Source organism: Mastigoproctus giganteus, chromosome 1, assembly GCF_048544385.1.
Source record: "Mastigoproctus giganteus isolate SK-2022 chromosome 1, ASM4854438v1, whole genome shotgun sequence".
In the NCBI taxonomy this organism is placed as follows: domain Eukaryota; kingdom Metazoa; phylum Arthropoda; class Arachnida; order Uropygi; family Thelyphonidae; genus Mastigoproctus; species Mastigoproctus giganteus.
The window spans coordinates 232,677,356-232,699,939 of record NC_143575.1 but is presented as its reverse complement, the minus strand read 5'-3'; the positions used below and the strand labels follow the sequence as shown (position 1 = coordinate 232,699,939).

Here is a 22,584-nt window from a genome sequence, read left to right as displayed (position 1 = left end):
GAATTTGAAAGTGTTTGCAATTCTGCCCAGACACGATAGGAGGGAGTATATGATGGAAGCCTTGTCAATCAATTCGGCCCTAGAGAGATTGTGAAAGGGTCACGGGGTAGAATTTTTTTCAGCCTGGTCTGTGCTCGTTAACAGGAGAGACTGCTTCGACAGGGATGGGATACACTTAAATAGAAAGGGTGCAAGAATATTTGCTGATGCTATCGAGGCAGTGTTAGGTGGGTCAGAAAACTGTTAGCTTTGGGGGGGGGGGAAACACAGATTACTAGATTAACAGTAGCGACTGGCAGACGTGAAAGTGATTCTTGCACTGCTTCTATTGGAATGAGGAGCAGCCTGGAAAACAAGGTGCAGGGGACTTCAGAGACTGCTGGGGGTCATTGCAGAACAAGTAAATACATGGGCTGTGTTAGGGTAGCTAAGAATAGGAACAGATGCATGTAAATAAATTTGATGAATCTGAAGTGTTGGTCAAAACATCAAAGGCAGGGATTGTTGAGATATCAGAGACATGGTGTCACACAGATATAAGGAATACAGAAATGGAATTTGGGGAGTACAATGTGTATAGGAAGGGAGGAGGGGTTATGCTATTAGTTAAGAAACATAAAATCTAAGGAAGTGCATCCAGTTGATGTGGGTGGATAGTGCAGTGTTGAGTCAGTTTGGTGTGACATAAACACTGGCAAAGCAAAATTGAGAGTAGGAGTTGTTATAGGCCTAATGACTCAGATGAGTATATAATGAAGAACTGTACAGTAAACTAAGAGTGGGCCACTGGAACTTTTGGATTGGTCACTCACATACTAGCAAGGTTTTTGTGGATTTACTGGATGATTATTTTCTACAGCAGCATGTTTGGGAGGTAAATAGAGGTATTGGTTATTGTGGTTATTTGGTTTTTAGGAGCATTAGCAACTAAGGCCATATTTCTCCGGGGAGATGCGTTGGTCATTCCCTGACCTTTCCGCATCTTCCATATTTGGTAGTCACGGGCTCGAACCCCGGTCTAATCAAGAAGCCTGTGCTATGCACTGCTGCTCCTGCCCACCTGGCTATGGAGACGCAACTAGAGGGAGTAATACTTTTGATCTAATTATCAGTAATGATTCTTCATTCATTAAGAATCTGCAGATAAAGGAACTACTAAGTGGCAGTGATCACAGTGTGCTGAGGTGGTTTTGTTCGTTTTGTTATTTGGTTTTTAGGAGCATTAGCAACTAAGGCCATATTGCTCCGGGATATGCGGTGGTCATTCCCTGACCTTTCCGCATCCTCCGTATTTGGTGGTGCTGAGGTGGGATTTACTCAAAGAGGTAACTACCATTAGGTGTAAAGGGAAAGGTTTTTGCTTTTGCAAAGGTGACTACAGTGGTCTGAGGCAGTTTTTAAATTCTATACAGTGGGACCAACTGATAATGTTACCAACAGCAAATTGTAAATGGGAACCTTCAAAGAATAAATCTTGAAAGCTACTATGCTTTTTCATACCAACTAAGAAATATTGTTCAAGGTTTAGGTCTAAATGGATGTCAGATGGCCTAATGAGACATGTGGCAGAAAATAAAAATGCATAGGATACATATAAATTAACAGGTGACACAGAAGCCCATGGTAGATATAAGCTGGTTTGTAATCAAGTCACAAAGGACGTTAGGTAGGCAAATGCAGATTACAAAAAATCTTTGGCAAAGGATGCAAAGAAAAACAGCAAAGTGTTCTTTAATTACTTATGTCAAATCTAGAAGGAAGGGGATGAATCAGATTGGTCTACTTCATATTGGTTGTTCAACTATTGATGATCCTGCTCATGTAGCTAGCAAACTGAATGAGTATTTTGTATCCACATTTACACACAAGGAGTTATCCAGGGAGGCAAATGCCAGAGGTGTATTAAACTGTGGCAGTGAGCTAAATGATTTTGTAATAACTGAGAGCAAAGTGGAGCAGAAACTGTTTGAAGCTAAACATAAGAAAGGCCCCTGTGGCATCTATCCAGTTATATTAAAGGAGGCTGCAAAGGAAGTAAGCAAACCCTTAGCCATAATTATGAGAGGTTCCTTGGACTCAGGGAGGTACTTGTGGACTGGAGATGTGCAAATATGCCCCAATTCACAAAGGAGGATCAAAGGGTGACACAAGTAATTACAGACCAGTTAGATTAGCTTCTGTTCCAGGGAAATTAATGAAGACACTGGTCAAAGAAGCACTGCAGTATCATCTAGACAAGACTTCAGCTATAGTTCAGACACAGCAAATCTAGAAGGAAGGGGATGAATCAGATTGGTCTACTTCATATTGGTTGTTTAACTATAACTAAAGGGGAAGTCTTGTCTGATCAATTTTAGTGAATGCTATGATGTGGTCACAAAAGAATTGGATGCAAAAAATAATTTTGATATTGTATACTAGAATTTCAGGAAAGCTTTTGATTCTATTGCACTATGAAGACTGCTGGTCAAATTGGAGCAGTATGGCATTGGGAGCAAATTTCTGCTATGGATAGATAAAGGAATGGTTTGAGTGGGAGAAGACAGAGAGTGGTAATCAGTAGACACTGCTCTTTGTGGACTAGTGTTATTAGTGGAATCCCCCCCCCAGGTTCAGTGTTGGGTCCATTGTTGTTTTCTGCATTTATTAATGATATTGATACCAATTAACAAAATTAAATGATACGTGAAATCAACAACAATTTGAATGCTTAATTGACAAACAATTAACAAACTGAATGTGATCCAACTGAACTATTCTTGCTGAAAAGAATGAGAGATCTGGCAATAAAGAAACGAAATTCCTTAGGAAGGATGTAGATTTACTTGAGCGTGTACAGAGAAGGGCAACAAGATTGGTGAGGGGAATGAAGGGATCCTCTTATCAAGAGAGGCTTAAGTTCTGCAAATTGCAGTGGCTGGAGACTAGGCACCTGCGCGGTGATCTGATTGAGGTGTATAAGGCCTTGAATGGGTTCAGCACGCTGAATTCTGATGGGATCCTTCCACTTGTTCAGATTACGAACCTAAGGGGGCATAAATTCAAATTACGAAAGGACAGATGTAGAATAGATGTGCAGAAATTTGCCTTTAGCCAGCGGTGGTTAATTGCTGGAACAAACTTCCATCTGTCGTTGTGGAAGTTGATAGGTTGAATAAATTTAAGGAGGAACTGGACAGGCATTTGGAGGGAATGGTGTGATTTTTTTTTTTTTTTTTTGGCTGATGCTGCATAAGCTCATACATTTGCTTTCTTGCATCACATGCCACTACTACTACTACATTTAATTTAATGAACCAAAATTCAAAAATGAAGCAGCAAAAACTAAGTAATTATTTTCGTTAAAGGCCTATACATATGTGTTATTGTTGCTGAAAGTTCCATTTGTTTTGTTACCTATGAATAAAAATACGTAAGTACAACTAGTGTTTTTATTTCTGAACTTACTAAACTTTTTTTTTTTTTTTTCCGTCTCCAAACAGTATTTATAATAAGTTCGAAAATCCGAAAATATTGGAAATTCCAACTCTCCACGGTTCCAATTAGTTTGGATTATCAATGCTCTACTGTATTGAGACTTGTGGCAGAGAAGAAAAGTGAATGGGATGCATATAAATTACCAGGTGATATAGGAGCCTATGGTAGATATAAATTAGTCTGTAATCAAGTTACAAAGGAGGTTAGGCATACTAAAGTAGATTATGAGAAGTCACTGGCAAAGACTTTTATGCTTATATTAACAGTAGAAGAAAGGGGTTGAGTCACATTGGGCTGCTTCATGTTTATGGATTAACTGTTGATGACCCCGCTTAAGTTGTGGACAAACTGAATAGATATTTTGCATCTACATTCACACATGAAGAATTTTTTAGGGAAGGGGATGCCAGAAGTTTATTCAGCTTTAGCGAGGAATTAAATGACTTTGTGATAACTGAAAGGAAATTGAAGGAGAAATTGTTGAAGATGGACATAAAGGCAGCTGAGGTGGGTGGAACTATCCAGTTATACATATTAAGGGAATCAGCAAATGAGGTAAGCAAACCCTTAGTCATAATTATGAGAAAATCCTTGGATTCCGAGGAGGTCCCTGTGGACTGGAGATTTGCAAATGTATTCCCAATTCACAAAGGGGGATCAAAAGGTGATGACACGAGTAATTACAGACCTGTTAGCTTAATGTCTGTTCTAGGGAAAATAATGGAATTACTGGTTAAAGAGGTAATGCAGGTCCATCTGGACAGGCATGCAATAATGTAATCACAGCATAGATTTGTTAAGGGATAGTCTTGTCTAACCAATCTGATAGGTTACTATGATGCAGTGACCAAGGAACTGGATGCAAAAAATTAATTTTGACGTCACAACCCTGTATTTCAGAAATGCTTCTTCGGCGCCTCCATAGCCAGGTGGGCAGGAGCAGCAGTGCATAGCACATACTTTTTGATTAGACTGGGGTTTGAGCCCGTGACCACCAAATACGGAGGATGTGGAAAGGTCAAGGAATGACCACCGCATATCCCCGGAGCAATATGGTCTTAGTTGCTAATGCTACTAAAAACCAAAATGACAACAACAGAAATGCTTCTGATACTGTTGTGTATAGTGGAGTTCTCTGCGGTTCAACGTTGAGCCCATTCTTGTTTTCAATATTTATCGATAATATTGATGAAGGTATATCAGGCTTAATGTTTGAGTTTGCAAGTGATACAAAGGTTTGCAGGGTGGTTAATGATAGTCATAAAGGCAAGCTACTGCATCAAGATCTAGGAAAATTGGGTCAATGGGTTGAGAAATGGCAGTTGAAGTTTGACATTGACAAATGCAAGGTACTGCATATGGGTAGCCATAAATCCAGAGTAACATATCAACTGTGTCGTAGTACACTCAGGGTAGTAAAGAATGAAAAAGACCTGGGGGGATAATTGTGCAGTCAGGCATGAAATTCTTGGAGCAGTGTAGACATGGTGCCTCACAGCTCACAGGGTTTTGTCATTGATATACAGAAATTTTGCTAGTAGGGATAAGGAGGTAATTATCCCTTTGTATAGCGACTAGGCTCCTGTGGAGAGATCTGATTGAAGTTTTTAAAACCTTAAATAGATTGAGTAAGCTGAATGTTAATGGCATTCTTCCACTTGCTGAGACTACACACATGAGGGGTCATATATTCAAGTTCATATGTTCAGCAAGAATGTTTCCAGGATAGCTGTGCAGAAGTGTGCCTTCAGCCAGCAGGTGGCTGATTGGCTGATTTTTGGATCATACTTCCATCTGTTGTTGTAGAAGTGAATGGTTTGAATTTATTCAAGGAAGCACTAGACAATTCTTGGAGGGTATGAATGGGTGAACTGTGTAGGTTTTTTTTGCTGATGCTATATAAGCTTGCTTTCTTGCATCATTACTACTACTAATAATAATAATAAAATTGCTTGTTGTTGTTTGTTATTTGGTTTTTAGGAGCATTAGCAACTATGGCCATATTGCTCCGGGATATGCGGTGGTCATTCCCCGACCTTTTCGCATCTTCCGTATTTGGTGGTAATGGGCTCGAACCCCGGTCTAATAAAGAAGCGTGTGCTACGCACTGCTGCTCCTTCCCACCTGGCTACGGAGGCGCCAATAAAATTGCATTGAGAACTAGTAACTGCATTCTTGAATTAGTAACCCTGCATCATGGTTACTAATTCAAGAAATTTGATTAATAATAAATGAAGAATGTTTGAAAAAATGGTAAACAAAACGGCAAAGAAACAATCAAAATAAAATTAAATGGATTTGTGTTACATCTAATTTCTTAGGTGGTGTCTAACACCACCTAAGTTTTTTTTTTTATTTTTGATATTGCACTTAGCCAATAAAATTAAATGATCCCTACGCTAACTTCAGCCTTGGACTATTTGCAAAAGTATATTCCACATATTGCTGCTACATATTGCTGTGGTAAAGAATTTATTCTCCTTGAATTCTGATGGAAGAAATCATTTTTGCGAATAAAAGGTAAAACATGTTTCTTTAATGGAATTTCTCTTTCCTTGAATTGAGGGATCCTTTCCTATTTAGCATTAGTAGAGACATTTGATGCAAGAAAGCAAGCTTATGCAGCATCAGCCAAAAAAAAAAAAAAAAAAAAAACCACTTCCACTTCACCCCTCTGTTCATTCAAAATACCTGTCCAGCTGAGCCTTAAACTTATTTAGGCTATCAACTTCCACGACAAGGGATGGAAGTCTGTTCCACCAACCAACCACCCGCTGGCTAAAGGCAAATTTCCGCACGTCTATCCTACATCTGTCTTTCCTCAATTTGAATTTATGCCCTCTCAGGTGATTATTCTGAGCGAGAGGAAGAATCCCATCAGCATTGAGCATGCTCAAACCATTCAAGGCTGTATACACTTCTATCAGATCACCTCGCTGGTGCCTAGTCTCCAGACACTGTAATTTGCAAAACTTGCGCCTTTCTTCGTAAGAGCACCCCTTTGTTCCATTCACTAATCTTGTTGCCCTTCTCTGTACTCGTTCCAGCAGCTCTACATCCTTCTTGAAATGAGGCCTCCAGACCTGTATACAGTACTCTAGGTGTGGCCTGACCATTGCCTTATACAAGGGAATAATCACCTCCTTATCCCTGCTAGAAAAATTCCTATATATCATTGACAATACACCATGAGCTACTCTTGCAGCCCGTCTGCACTTCTCAGAGAACTTCATATCTGCCTGCACAACCACCCCCAGGTCCCTTTCATTCTCTACCACTGTCAGTGTAGTACCACAGAGTTGATACGTTGCTCTGGGGTTGCTGTTTCCCATGTGTAGTACTTTACATTTGTCAATGTTAAACTTCATTTGCCACCTCTCGGCCCATCTGCTCAACCTTTCCAGATCCTGTTGCAGCAGCATAGTGTCAGTAGTGTCCTTGACAACCCTGCCTACCTTTGTATCGTCTGCAAACTTCGACATTAAGCTTGATATACCCTCATCAATATCATTTATAAATACAGAAAACAATAATGGGCCCAACACTGAGCCCTGAGGGACTCCACTAATAACATTAGTCCACGACGAGCAGTGTCCATTGATTACCACTCTCTGTCTTCTCCCCCTCAGCCACCCCTTTATCCACAGCAGCAATTTGCCTCCAGTGTCACACTGCTCCAATTTGTGCAGCAGTCTTCCATGTGCAACAGTATCGAAAGCCTTTCTAAGATCCAAGTATATAATATCAAAGTTATTCCCTGCATCCAGTTCCTTTGTGACTGCATCATAGTATCCAATCAAATTGGTCAGGCAAGACTTCCCCTTAACAAAACCATGCTGTGTCCGAGCTATAACTGAAGTCTTGTCTAAATAATCCTGCAGTGCTTCTTTAACTAGTGCCTCCATTAATTTTCCTGGAACAGAAGTTCCAGGAAAATTAATGGAAAATTAATTAAACTCACAGGTCTATAATTACTTGTGTCAGCCTTTGATCCTCCTTTGTGAATTGGGGTCACATTTGCACATCTGCAGTCTGTGGGTACCTCCCCTGAGTCCAAGGAAGCTCTCATAATTATGGCTAAGGGTTTGCTTACTTCCTTTGCTGCCTCCTTTAATATAACTGGATAGATCCCATCCACCCCGGGTGCCTTCCTTGTGTTTATCTTCAACAATTTCTCCTCCACTTTACTCTCAGTTAATACAAGATTCTCTAGCTTACTGCTAGAGTTGAATACACCTCTGGCTTTCCCCTCGCTAAATAACTCCTCATGTGTGAATGTGGATGCAAAATATTCATTTAGTTAGTTAGCTACCTGAATAGGATCATCAACAGTTGACCCATCGATATCAAGTGGACCAATCTGATTCATCCCCTTCCTTCTAGAGTTTACATAAGTAAAGAACTGTTTGCTGTTTTTCTTTGCATCCCTTGCCAAAGATTTCTCGTAATCTGCCTTCGCCTGCCTAACCTCCTTTGTAACTTGGTTACAGATCAACTTGTATCTATCATAGGCTTCTGTGTCATATGTTAATTTGTATGTATCCCATGCATGTTACTTCTCTGCCATATGCCTCATCAGTTCATCTGACATCCATTTAGGCCTAAACCTTATACAATATTTCTTAGTTGGTATGTAAAGCCTAGTAGCATTCCAAGATAAGTTCTTTGAATGCTTCCCATTTTACAGTGGGACCAACTGATGATGTTACCAACAGCAAAAATATTTGCTGTTGGTAACATCATCAGTTGGTCCTACTGTATAGAATTTAAATACTGTCTCAGTCCATCATAGTCGCCTTTACGAAAGTTATAACCCATCCCTTTGCCCCTGATGGTAGTTACCTCTGAGTAAATCCCACTTCAGCACACTGTGATCACTGCCACATAGTGGTTCATTTATCTGCAGATTCTTAATGCATGAAGAATCACTGCTGATAATCAAATCAAGAGTATTCCTCCCTCTAGTTGCCTCCCGAACATGCTGATGTAGAAAACAATCATCCAATAAATCCACAAAAGCCTTGCTAGTGTGTGAGTGACCAACCCACAAATTCCAGTCAATATCTGGGAAATTAAAATCTCCCATTATAAGACTCTCTGATTTACTGGCCCACTCTATTTCCCTGTACAGTTTCTTATTATACTCATCAGAGTCATTAGGCCTATAACACACTCCTACTCTCAATTTTGATCTCCCAATGCTTATGTCACGCCAAACTGACTCGACACTGCACTGTCCAGCGATGTCCACTGGCTTCACTTCCTTGGATTTTATGTATTTCTTAACTAATAGCATAATCCCTCCTCCCTTCCTATCCAGTCTATCCTTTCTGTAGACGTTGTACTCCCCAAATTCCAGTTCTGCATTCCTTATATCTGTGTGACACCACGTCTCTGATATCCCAACAATATCTGCCTTTGATGTTTTGAGCAATACCTCAAATTCATCAAATTTATTTACTAAACTCCTAGCATTGGTGTACATGCAAGTATACATGCACCTATTTCTATTCTTAGCTACCCTAACACAACCCATGTGTTTACTTGTACCGCAATGACTCCCGGCAGCCTCTGAAATAACCTGCATCTTGTTTTTCAGGCTTCTGCTCATTTCAATAGAAGCCGTGCAAGAATCTCTTTCACCTCTGCCAGTGGCTACCGTTTATCTAAGGCGCCTCCGTAGCCAGGTGGGAAGGAGCAGCAGTGCGTAGCACACCCTTCTTGATTAGACCGGGGTTCGAGCCCGTCACCACCAAATACGGAACATGCAGAAAGGTCAGGGAATGACCACCGCACCGGAGCAATATGGCCTTAGTTGCTAATGCTCCTAAAAAACCAAATAACAACAACCGTTTATCTATTCGTCTTTGTCTCCCCCCAAGCTAGCAGTTTTCCGACCCACCTGACACTGCCTCTATAGCATCAGAAAATATTCTTGCACCCTTTCTATTTAAGTGTATCCCATCCCTGTAGAAGCAGTCTCTCCTGTTAACAAGTACAGTCCAGGCTGAAAAAAATTCTACCCCTTGAGCCTTGCACAATCTTTCCAGGGCCGAATTGATCGACAAGGCTCTCATCATATACTCCCTCCTATCGTGCCTGGGCAGAATTGCAGACACTTTCAAATTCAACCCTATTTCACGGCTTTTTTTCAACAGTGACCTGTACTTGTTAAGTAATTCTGCCGGTCTCCTACTCTTGATATCGTTAGTGCCAACGTGTACAACTGTATCACCTTTTCTGCCCTTAATAGATGATATCTGCTCTACAACATCATCAACCTTTGCCCCTGGCAGACATACCCTGGTCCTGTTCCACCTATCCTTTTTACAAAGCATGATCCCCGTTTCCCTGACAATAGAGTCACCAACAACTACTAGTTCCTTTGGGACCAGCGCATTCTGCCTTGGGGGTTGCCGCTGTGTTGCGCGACGACCAAGTGCAAGCTCTGGCGTTGATGTTTGCAGCTGAGAGCTTGATGGGCCCCTCAATTTAGTTCCTTCGAGGGCATCCACCCTGTCCTTCAAGCTCTTATATAGGACCATAAGAATGCTGAGTTGTTGCCTGATTTCGATACACAAAGACATCCCGCATGGCAATATCATGTCCCGTATCTGAATGCTCCAGAAGCATCATGCAAGCTGTGCATTTTAGAAGGCTGTGATTTAGAAGGCAACTGCCCACCTCAGTTCTCCTCTGAGCCACAGCACTTCCATTAGCTTGAGCCTTTTGTTTTGCTGCTCTGGTCTGAGTCATGTTTTCTTTTAATTTAAATAAAATTTCAATTTCAGTTTATAACCCTAACTTATCTCCCAACACAGTTATAATGGGATATATATTTTTTAGTGTCAAGTATTAATTATCTCAGAGTTCCCTTTATATAACTTCCGTATCAGTTATGTATTAATTAATTATGTGACGTTTGTAATCTAAGTTGGTATATGTATTTAGTTAAAAATACAATTTAAATGCCAACGAAGTTCAAGTTTAATAGATTTTACCGATCATTGAAAATATTATAACCTATACTATACTAACACTATCTAGGTTCGATATATAACGATCGTATGACAAAGACAACGGCGGGAAGTTACGACGGTAAATCTATGGACACTTAAGTATTAATTAACTTTCAAATCTCGCTGGCTCAATTCAGAATAAACTAACGATCCTTACTAGGTCTATAAACTACTTACAAAAAATAATTTGATGTAAAAATATTCAATAAGCGGCTAAATATGGCTAAAAAACTGCTCGTTCAGCGGAGTTGCGACTTGTAACACGTGGATACCTTACCTTTTTTTTAGAAATAAAGGCAGGCAAACTGTTTCTACAAGGCAGAATGCTACATAAATTGCCTTGGAGTGTGCTCTAAAGCTTAGCTCTTGAAGTCTTGTTAAGAAGAAAAGTAGAGTACTTTTTTATGGTCTGTAAATAACCAGGTATAAATTGGGTTTGATTATGTATCAAATGTATTAATTAACTTCAGTGGGGACAAAGCTCATTAGCATTGTAGTGTAGTCTGTATTTCAGTCTTGGTTCCTAATTCACAATGCTAATTGTAAATTGTAAAAGTCCCATATTCTGATTATTATCTTTTATCATAATTCTGTATTATTAGTTACTAGTGCATAGTACTCACTGAGTGAGATCTACTTTGATAATTTATTCTTTTCTCATAGAATTCATAAATAATACTGAATTTTTTGTTGGTTCACTTTTAACATTATATTATCTGCTTATTTTTTTATTTATTATTATTTTTTCCTACTCTCTGTAGGTGTGTTAGTTGTGAATGTTACATGGCGAGGTAAAACTTACGTTGGGACTTTATTGGACTGCACAAAACATGATTGGGCACCTCCGAGGTTTTGTGAGTCACCCACAAGTGATGTAGACTCTAAAAATTCCAAAGGACGTGGTAAAAGAGGGAGGGGATCAACCAGTAATTCTAGTGATGCAAATAACTTTAGTGATTCTAGGACTTCTGTTCATAGTAAGTTACGGAACGGAAAAGGACGTAGGACTACAGTTAACAGTAATAACAATTCTTCAAGTTCTGGTTTTACTGTACCAAGTAGTCCCGCTAAAAGTGACAGTGGTATACAGACATCTGGAAAAAGAAAAGGTAGACCAACAGATTTGGATATAAGTCCAGCTGTAGGAGAAAATAAGAGTTCTAAAAGAAGTAGGTCTCAGTCAAGAAGTACTCCAACACCTACCTTAAGTACTCCTGTGGAGTTTCCCCAGCCGTCCTCACCAGTATTAATTGAATGCCCAGAACCAAATTGTAGTAAGAAATATAAACATATCAATGGCCTCCGTTATCATCAAACACATGCACATAGCAATGTTGAAAATGGTAAAGTAGAAGATTCTGCTCTTGAAGACATCAAGGATGTGGGAAATAGTTCAGACAACGAAGAGAGCATCCAAGACAGTGTAAGTGTACCACCTAGTCCTGCCATGTCATTTACTAACTCTGCCTCCTCTCCTCATCTAGTTAGTGGAAGGACATCTCATACTGAAGCCCTTTCAAACAGTAATATATCAAGTCTTCCTGATAATGACTCTTATGCACTGACATCTGATCTTTCAACATTGGCTTCAGTAGCAATTAATGATTCCAAAAATAATCAGAAAAGTTGTGCACTGTCAAGGTCAGTTGTTCCAGCACCAACGCCAACAACAGACTTGGTACCATTGCCAGCACCAGAACCAGAAACAAATTCTACCAATTTAAATCCAGAAGATCAACATGAAATACCTACGTCTTTGGCAGAAACAGTGAAAACTTCAACATCTTCATCCACATCCACACCTTGTGCTTCCACCTTTCCATCCCAACAACTATTATCAACTCATATGCCTGCAGTTAGTACACCCCAGCCTAGTCCTCAGGTTTGTGGCCTTGTCCCTACTACAGCAGTAACTTCACCATCAAATTCTGTGATCTACACTCCCAGCTCATTAGAGACATCGACTGCAATAATGTCAGTGTCTCCATCTGTTACTGTTAGCATTCCAACATCTCATGTTGTATTCAATCAGGGTATTTCTGTTGGAGCCACCAGTACAACAACTGTTTCTCATACAACCTTAACCACAACAGCAGTAACTGTTGCTACACCAACTATAGTTAGTGCTAATGTAAATAATATCTCATCTGTTAAACCCGCACTGTCCAGTGGTACCTCAACATTACTTTCATCACCAGTTCCACCATCTGTGTCAACTGTGTCAGTAGGTGCAATATGTGATAAAATTAAAAGTAAACAGGAAAAACCAGATAAGTACAAACCAAAATCACCTGCCACATCATCTTCATCAGCTAGACCAATTGTACCTGCTCCTTCAAGTCAGTTAATAACTCTTTCTTCCAGTATTCCAGGTGCTCACCCACCTATTTCTGGTGGAGGTCATCCGTTAACTACATCTTCTCTAAAACCTATTCAACCTAAACCAACAATCCTGGGTGAGCCAGCTACAATTAATCCTGCTCTTGAAAGTTTAAAGAAGGAGAAAAGTAAGCATAAGAAAAAAAGCAAAGACAAGGATAAGGAAAGAAAAGCACTGTCAGCTTCAGTTTCTCCAGCAAAGTCTGGTCCACCATGTGATGAAACAGAAAGAGTGGAAGGTTCATTTCCAAACTTGGAACCTATATCTGGAATAAGAGAAACGTTGGGAATAACTCAAATTTCAAATAGTCAACGACCATCTGTACCCTCAGTAACAAATATATCCCGTTCGGTTGATGTTCCAATGGAAATGAATATTGCAGATGAAAGTAACATAAATGAAAATGTTCAGAGCCCTGCATATTCAGATATTTCTGACGCTAATGATACTGCTCCAATATTGGAATCTGAGGTACCTTCAGGGAAGGAAAAAGATGATAAAGTTGGAAAATCAACTCCGGAGTCTTCACAACCTTCAGCAGCAAACATTAGTGCCTATGGAATGTATCCATATTATAGTCAACCTCCTTATCTGCTTCCTTCTGTTCCACCACAGTCAGCACCATCAACCCCAACTACACCTGGCATTGAAAAAATGGATGTAGGCAAGAAATCTGAAATGGAAAGGAATAAAGATACAAGATCCTGGAATGATCAAAATAGTGAGATGAATAGAGAGAGAGAGAGAACATCTAATGAACAGGAAAGTACAGATAAGAAATCTCGTGATGAAGCTGTTACAAATTCGAACATTTCTTCTGCAGCTGCTGCTAGTACAAATATGCAAGAATATCCATTGCAACAGCCATATCCATATCCTTATGGTTATGTTCAGGGTTATCCTTATTCAGTGGATCCAGCATACCATATGCATTTATTGGCCTCAGATCCTCATTATAAACAGCAGTATGAACAGTATATGGAAGACCAAGAGCGGTTGTACAAAGAACAGCAGCATCAACAGCAACAGCAGCATCAACAACAACAACAACAACAGCAGCAGCATCAACAACAACAGCAGCATCAACAACAACAGCAACAACAACAGCAGCATCAACAATCTCAGCATCAACAGCCCCATCAACAGCAGCACCAGCAGCCACATCATCACCATCACCACCACCATCAGCAAAAACATCAACATTCACATCATCAGCATCCACACCATCAGCAGCATCCCCATCAACACCATCATCAACAGTCCCATTCCAAAAATCCACAAAATGATCAACCTATTAAAGAGGATAGGGTAAGAAGTGGTAAGGAAAAGGTTTTGTTATCTGATAAAGTTGTATCACAACCGTCTAGTGTACCTTGTGAGAAACAGCAGTCTTCTAATAACGCAATAATTTCAAATAAAGAACATGAAACAAGAGACATTAGGGAACATGATCCACATCCACCATCACTTCCAGCACAGGGAAGAATTGAAAATTCTGCTCATTCCTCAGGTTCTCTTACTTCTTCTATAACACTGAAAGAAAAACAAAATGAAAATCATCAGATTTTGAAAGAAAACATTGAACTGAAATCTCAAATGGAAGCCAGCAAAGCAAAGCATAATCAGTATGAAGTTGCAATGTTATATGATCATAGAGAAGAAGTCCACCGATATTATCTTCTTCAGGATCGCTTGATGGAACAGCATCCACAAAAATTGGAGTCTGAACAACCTCAGTCTGCCCATCAACAGCAGCTTCCTCATACTCCAAGCAAGCACAAAGAAGAATTGCCTGGACCATTAGCTAGTGCACCAAAATCCAGTCATATTGTCGAAAATACTCGTACTTCTTCAGTCATATCTCCTCCAAAATCAGATTTTGTGAAAACAACGGTATCAGCACCTGCATCTAGTCCAAAATGTAATGTGAGAGAACCATCTGTTACAATTTCCAAAGACTATAATTCTTCAGGTGCAAATAATTCTAGTAATAAAAAAGAAGGCGCTACATCTGTTTGTAATAAATCTGAAAAGATAGATCCTGGAAGTCGAGATGATAAAATAAAAATTGACAAATTAAAGGCAGAAGTTGAAGGACAGAAACCCACCATGGAAACAACAGGACCACCACCACCTCCTACAAGTACTTATGCTTACCTTCATCATTCTTATTTACAACCCGCACCTCCACACTTTGGACACATGCCTTTTGATCATACTCATCCAATGTATCGAAGTGGTTTGAATCCCATGATCATGTCAACACCTCACTATGGTGGGTCTCCATACTTACATCCACAGTTAAGATATCATGTACCATCAGGTCCCTGTGATCTTCCAGCTCATTCTCAGCCACCGGCTGATCCCTTGGGGACCAAGTTACATCCGCCTGGTACACCCAAAGCATTAGATCTATTGCATCAGGTTTCTCAGCATTATACAACTCATAAAATTCACGAACTTCAAGAACATGCATTGATGTCTCCCACACCTGTGTCAACACCTATATCTTCTGCAACATCTAGCACTGTTCAAAGTAAAGTTTCAAATGCAGAACCTGCAGTTACTATTGCTAAACAGGAAGCTACTAGTTCTAGTGATAGGACACGATCTCCTCCACCTCAGCGGCATCTGCACACTCATCATCATACCCATGTAGGGGTTGGATACCCCTTGTATGATCCATATGGAGGTAAGAACTATTGTATGTCTCTATTGTTAATTATTCTGAAATTAATTAAAAACTTTTTTTACATTGCATAAGCAGAAAGAAATGGGTTACAGATTTAGTTTGTCTTATTTATTTCTGGATTGTAATATAGGTTATTCATTTATGATTGTGTTTTCTGGTAAGCCACAGTAATCAAGCAAAATTTAAATGTTAACATTATTGGGGAGGACTTCTTTAGATTGCAACTTTGATGTTGTTACTACTTAGCTTTGCAGAAAGCATATACAGTGATTTCTTGCTTTAAGAGAATTCCATTTAAGGGAATCTGGAAACAGTGGAAAGTAGCCTTCGAACCAGGCTTTTTGTCCATAACATCTCAGTCTGGTGTTATTTACCATCAGTTTAGATGTTTTAACAATAAAGAAAATTTACTCATGTTGAATGAGAATTAGACATGAGTTAAATACAGTATGTCATTTAAAATACAGTATCAGATAGAAAAGCAAAATACTGTATAAATAATTCTTATTATCTTTTATGACCATTGAAGTAACTTGTTGTTGAAGTGCTGTACCCGACCCATGTTTTTTAAATGTTTTTATTTTATAATGCTGCAGTTTTTCATAACATTCTAGTAACTTCAGTGATCATATGCATTTTTGAGTTTAATGGACAATTAGCATTAGTGGATGATGATCTTTACCTCCTATATAGTCTGCTGTGAAATCAAGGTTTTACTGTATAATCATATACCACAGTGGCACTACTTCAGAGGGAGGAAAAAAAAAAAAAAAACAGAAATTTCATCAGGGAGTTTTATTTTAGGAATCATTTTAGCATAACCACTTTTCTAATTTGAGAATGGAAAAATGTAGAGTAGTTAACCCATTCTCATTAACAAATTAAAATTTTTTAAATACAAGATAATATTATGTATTGAGTTCTCTCTGGTGCAGATCCCTTTTTTTTAACATGGTTTACCATGTTAAAAACAGGGTTAGTCTATTTATTCACTTTTGTGCCATTTTTTGGCAGGGCAATTATAATGAATACAGTTTGTTAAAAAAAAACTTATTTTCTTATGTTGGTTGGAAGAAAAATATTACACTTAAAAAAAATTCTGTAAATATTATAAGTAATATAGTCAATGAATAAAATATACACTTGGATATTCTAGATAGTTTCATTTTTATTTTCACTTTAATTTTTATTTCTTTATAACATCATTTCTCACATACTTCGACAGCATTTTTATAGCTCCACCCCTCTGTTGCACAGCTCCTCCAAACAGTAACAATTTTTAAATGAGCAATAATGCAACATTTGTGGGAAACTTAATTCTGAGTCCCCCACCCCCAATGTGCCTCTGTTTAAACAAAACTGTTTTGGTGATGATTCAGTACAAGTTTAAATAAATATTTATACTGGTTTTCAAAATATTGTAGTGTTCAAATTCATTATTGTGTATTAATACTGACTGCATGTTTTGTAAAGTAGTGCTGTTTTTTACGGTTTTTTTCTTTCTTTTTTTTCCTCCCAGATAGGGAATAATTTCCTATCATTAGTTTCACTAGCTTTGTTTTTTGTAATTTTCAATAAATTTTCAATAAAGAGTTATTCAAGAGTATACCAGCCAAGGCAGGCTTTGCATAAATCTTTATTGAATTCAGAATATTTTAATCAGAATGTTTTAGTTTTATTAGTTACATGTTACTGTTTAATAGTGATTTTTGCAGGCTTCATAATTTCTCCAAATTATGAAGCCTGCAGGCTGCATAATTTGGATAGCTGATAGAGTTACTCTAGCTTACGAGAAAGAATTGGGACGCTAAATGAAAAAAAACATCTAGTTAAAAAAAATGAAATTTTCCATATTGAGTATGGCTCCTGTGGGTTTTAATGGCATCAATAAAAAAAAAAAAAGCTTGGAAAATTCCCCCCCTCCAAAAGAGGGATATTTTACAAGTTTTTTTGTCAATGTCATAATTTTATTAAAGCCATTATTTTTTAATTTATAGGAAACCATACTTTCTCTTTCAAAGAGGGAGTACTGCTCCCCCCCCCATGAGTTATACCAGATTTTTCAACCCACCCAACATTCAAATTGTCCTGTATACATGCTTGTACAGACAAACATAATACATGCTAATGCACCATATATATTATAACAACAGACAATAGCTGCAGTTAGTTCTCTGCTTGAAATAGAACATCTGGTTGGCATTTTCACTCGTTCATAAACATCCAAAAGATATTCAGTTTGATTCAGATTTGGACCAAGAACTGAAAATAGCAGGTTCACTACATTATTCAAACTTCCTCAGACCATTGTTGTTTGAGGAGAATAATGCAGTATGTTGTGAATGTGCTTTTTGATATGGATTGTTTCTTGCTGATGCGAATATGGCTCCTTTCCAAAGAATTGCCATGATGCAGGTAAAGCCCGATTGTTCTGAATGTTAAAACAGACATCTGCACTCAAGATAAAATCTGGGTTTTATGCCATCTGGGTAAAACCATTCTTTGGGCATACAGCACACCCAAGTATATCCATCTGATGCCTGGATAGTGTGGTTTGATTAATCACTCAATGCCACATTCTTGTCACTGGCATAATATCCACTGCTTCTTATCTTCTGTAATAGGATAGTTGATGATGTGCAGGGCTGTGAGGCAGCTCTGGTTTACAAGCAGCTGTGTGATCACAGTATCCCATTCTATGAAGTGTTTTTTCTGATAGTTTTTCTGATATTTGTCCCAGTTCTGTGAACTATCCCTCAAATCAGTTCATAAAGGGTACTTTTGCAGTTTCCTTTCTCTGTTTCAGCCGTTGACACGATCTGTGGTCATTAATTGTGGTATTGGTCTACTGCTTTGAGATCAATGGCCACGTTATTCTGTCTTTTATTGGTGTATGGCAGTTCTAGTAATTGATTTTAGGTGGCCTACTTTTTCTGTTATCGGATATATGAACATCCCACCACGTGATAACCTATTATTTTGCATCTTGTGATGGAACTGGAGTCCCTCCACATTTCATCCTGTTCTATTCAATTGAGTGTACATGCATTTTATATCCTACCTTGGACCAGTATTGGTAATGATGTCATGTGCCCTCCGGAATTGGCCATTACTTCCCAGGAATAAGGTGTCTCAGTAAATTTTGAAGGATTACGAGGTGAGACAAAGAACCCAAAGTGTGAAGGAGCTCAAAAATGGCTTTATTTTTATTCGAAGGATCACCAGCTGATTGAATGCACTTATTACACCATTCTAAGAGTTTCTGAAAAGAGTCAGCAAAGGCATCACGATGATGTTCAGTTCGGCATTTATATTTTTCTTTATGTCCTCAATATCTCCAGTGACAGTGCAGTCAAGGAAATTAGGATTGTCTTGACAATTCTGGATTAAGTCTTTGCACGATGACACTCTGTTACTTCTGTTCATCCGTGAAACTTTGCTCCATAAATTTTGCACAGGCCTTCCTTTTCCCTAAATCTTGCAGAATTTGATGAATTGTCTCCTTTTTCATATCCAATTCATCAGCCATCATTCTGAGGATCAGATGATCTCTTGCCACATTTCCCAAACTTTTGCAACTTTGCCCTCATTTTTAGAGATTGATAGACACCCACTCCTTGTGTCATTACAAACATCCTCATGTTCATCTTTGAACCACTTATATCATTCAAACACACTTGTATGACTTAATATTTCATCACCATAAACAGTTTTTAACATTTCATATGTTTCTGTTACAGATTTTCTCAGTTTAAAGCAAAATTTCATATTTATTCGTTGCTCCACTGCAAAATCTTGACACAGAATGTTAACACTACTAACAAAATTGGTTGTTACTTGCAACTTTTTCAGCCTACTGGACAATCTGTTGGAGGAAGTTTGAACTGCAACAACACGATTTCTGTTCGTTTTCAAACTCATCAAAGATGACTACAACAGCATCAGTCTGGAAATTTTATTGCCACACTGCATATGTATATGCATGTGCATGTATGTTTAAATTAAAATTGCCAGACAGAGTACATGAATTTCCTTCACAGATAGAATAATACAAAGATTAGATATACGTAAAATTGACAAATTTGTATTCTTTGCAAAACTGACATGTATATTTAATATCAGATGAACAGCTTTTAAAAAGAGAAAAATCCATAAACTATTAAAATCCTTTTTAGAAGATACTGCCCCCTTCCTTTAATGGGAAAAATATTGTTTATTAACATAAAATATGAAATCGTAGATAACTAACTAATTGATAATTGGATTTACTATCAGAAAAACTGATATTCACTCCAATTTTAGTGCAAATTTAGTACCTTGTTTCATCTTCAGAGTACTTTGTGTTGTTTCTCTCCATTGTATAGAGGAAACCACATAAAACTAGGTTATGATAAATAGTGGGAAGGGTGGGGGGGGAGAGAGAGAGAGAGAGAGAGAGAGAGAGAGAGAGAGTGAGAGAGAATTGCTTATGACAATGTCTGGTTTCACGAATCTTTAATAAATGAGCTTTATTAACAAGTAATGATAATAAAAAAAAATTGAGAAAAATTGTGCACAAATAATCTTACCTTTATTTGCTTTGAAAGAACTATAAAATAACAAGAATTGGAATATCTTATTAAATGGAACTTACCTCCTTACTACTTGTGTTTGATTAGAATGAGATTAGATGGAAAGAATTGTGAGCTTATTATAAGAATTTAGAGCTTAATATAAAGAATTTATAAATTCTTGATAACTTATTATAATCTTACTAAAATGAGATCCCATAGAGGAAATTGCACTTTTCCTTAGTGTTCATCACAGAGATTTGCTTGGTATTAAAATCATACAGTGGAACCAAGAGTTCACACATTGAACTTTTAAGTATCATCTTCAGTTGATTCTGAATGATAAGAGAAAGAAAGAACATTATAAATATATGAATCTTAATTCCTGTGGTGCAACTCAGACATGCACGTTGGAAATTGTTGGTGCTTTTTTTGTAAAAAAATAGGTGCCGGTACTCATTCTTTGCCATCAAGAAAAATTGAAAATTAAAAGGATATGAAAAGTACCCTGAAAATTTTTTTTTCTCCTGATATTGTCACTTTAGTAGTAATGTTTTCAGAATAAGAACAACAAATTAAGTGTATTAACACACAGGTTATTAAGCATAAATTTATTATTCAAGTATATAAAAAAATAAGCAAAATGTGAGTAAAATAATAACATAAGTAAAATAATTTCATAAAGTTTTTGTAGAATTTCAATTTTTATTGTTCTCATCCGACACCCCATGCAGGGGTCGGCAACCTTTTTTGAGTGAAGAGCCATTTTTGATCTAATTAAAAAAGAGAGAGAGAGAATCCAAAGAGCCACAACTTCAGCTCGAGGTGGGGGCAAGAGTTGTTTAAGGAATGGAATAGAGTAGGAAGGTGTTTATTAAAAAAATTATATTTTTTTTGAAATATTATTTATTAATACTGAAAAAAAACGTAACGAACATCCAATTAGATATAAATTAATGTGACTTTTGCTGATGAACTTCTTGAGCAAGTGTCTTCTATCATCATGCTAGTATGTCGTAATTAAACATGCTGAGCTTTAAACATGCTCCTATTGTTCAGACGACGGTTTCTTGTTTTATTTTTACTATAGTTCGTGTTCAAAAATATTTGCTCGCAGAAATACGTCGAACCAAAAATTGAGAGAAGTCCAAACGCAAATATTTTCAAATTTATATATGGGTCCAGTAACACAATTTGGTCTGCATTTTAAACTCGTCTATTGCCGTTCATTTGTGTAGAACTGCAAGGACAGCCTTTTGCTTCTCCAAATCCTCAATTTTAGTTTTAAGGCATTTTAGTTTTGATTTTTAAGTCCTCTAACTCCATTTCAAATTGTGCTTCATGTGAGCTGCATGTGGCTTGCGAGCCACAGATTGCCAACCTCTTTTCTTCCTCTTTGTGTGTCGGTTTCTGAAGCAGCCACAAATCGACATATTTTGTTGGATCAAAGCAGGGCAGCAGTGGGCCTACAATTTTAAGAAACAGTAGTGAAGAAACTGTTTTTGTCATCAACAAAACGCTGGTTGGGCTGGCGAACAGATTCATTTGTGAAAATCCTCGTTCACATTCAGTCCAGGAAATTGGTATTGTACTCAGAGCATTCATCAAATGTTTCAGTTCTTCTGAAACCTTATCAATTAGGTATTCCCGAAATCCACGAATTACATCTCTTTCATTTAACTGTAACCTAATTAGCAATTTTCTAACTTCACTTTCACCAAATGCCAACAATTCATGTATAGATGGATTAATACCTTTGTTGTCCTCGTTTTCCTTCTCTCCTCATCGGTATTGCCACTAGTTCTTAAATTTGAATTTTTTCTTTTCTTTTTTTTTTCCTTTTTTCCTTTTTTTTTTTTTTTTGAACTGTCCAATTTCAAAAGTACCTGAATATCCGAATGAATATCATTTGGATATTCAGGTACTGTGACCATGTAAACAGAGATAAGGAAATTTTATGGAAAAATGTGGATAACGCACTTCCACGAAACAACAGATGGGTATTTGTTGGGGTAAAAGAAATTCACTTTTCTAATTCTCGAGGCACCTCTGTAGCCAGGTGGGAAGGAGCAGCAGTGCATAGCACACGCTTCTTGATTAGACCGGGGTTCGAGCCCGTCACCACCAAATACGGAGGATTCGGAAACGTCAGGGAATGACCACCGCACATCCTGGAGCAATATGGCCTTAGTTGCTAATGCTCCTAAAAACCAAATAACAAACAAACTAATTCTCGAACGGGGCACTTACGGTTGATTCACAAAGGTGTCCAACCTATGGCCCGCGAGGAAGGTGAACTAAAACAGCATTTTAAATTTTGTTAATTATCAAAAAAATTTTCTCATTAAATGTTTTGTTCAGTAAATGTAATTGTGTATTGTACTTAATAAAATTTTCGAATATTTCAATTTTACTTTTACATGCGACAAGATATGGAAAATATAACGCGCTAAAGAAAACTGAATT

General features: G+C 37.9%; 1 protein-coding gene across 4 annotated transcripts in view; it reads left to right on the top strand.

Annotated features, from left to right (window-relative positions):
• The window catches only part of LOC150091606 (uncharacterized), a 306,538-nt gene that overhangs the window by 233,141 nt on the left and 50,813 nt on the right, over positions 1 to 22,584 (top strand). For all 4 annotated transcript variants that reach the window (XR_016547109.1, XR_016547108.1, XM_090376258.1 and 1 more), the window contains one exon: positions 11,258 to 15,568. Coding sequence is in view for 2 of the 4 variants with exons in the window: in XM_090376258.1 (XP_090232384.1) it covers positions 11,258 to 15,568 (4,311 nt within the window). In the remaining 2 variants the exon portion in view is untranslated. The remainder of the gene's footprint in view (positions 1 to 11,257; positions 15,569 to 22,584) is intronic.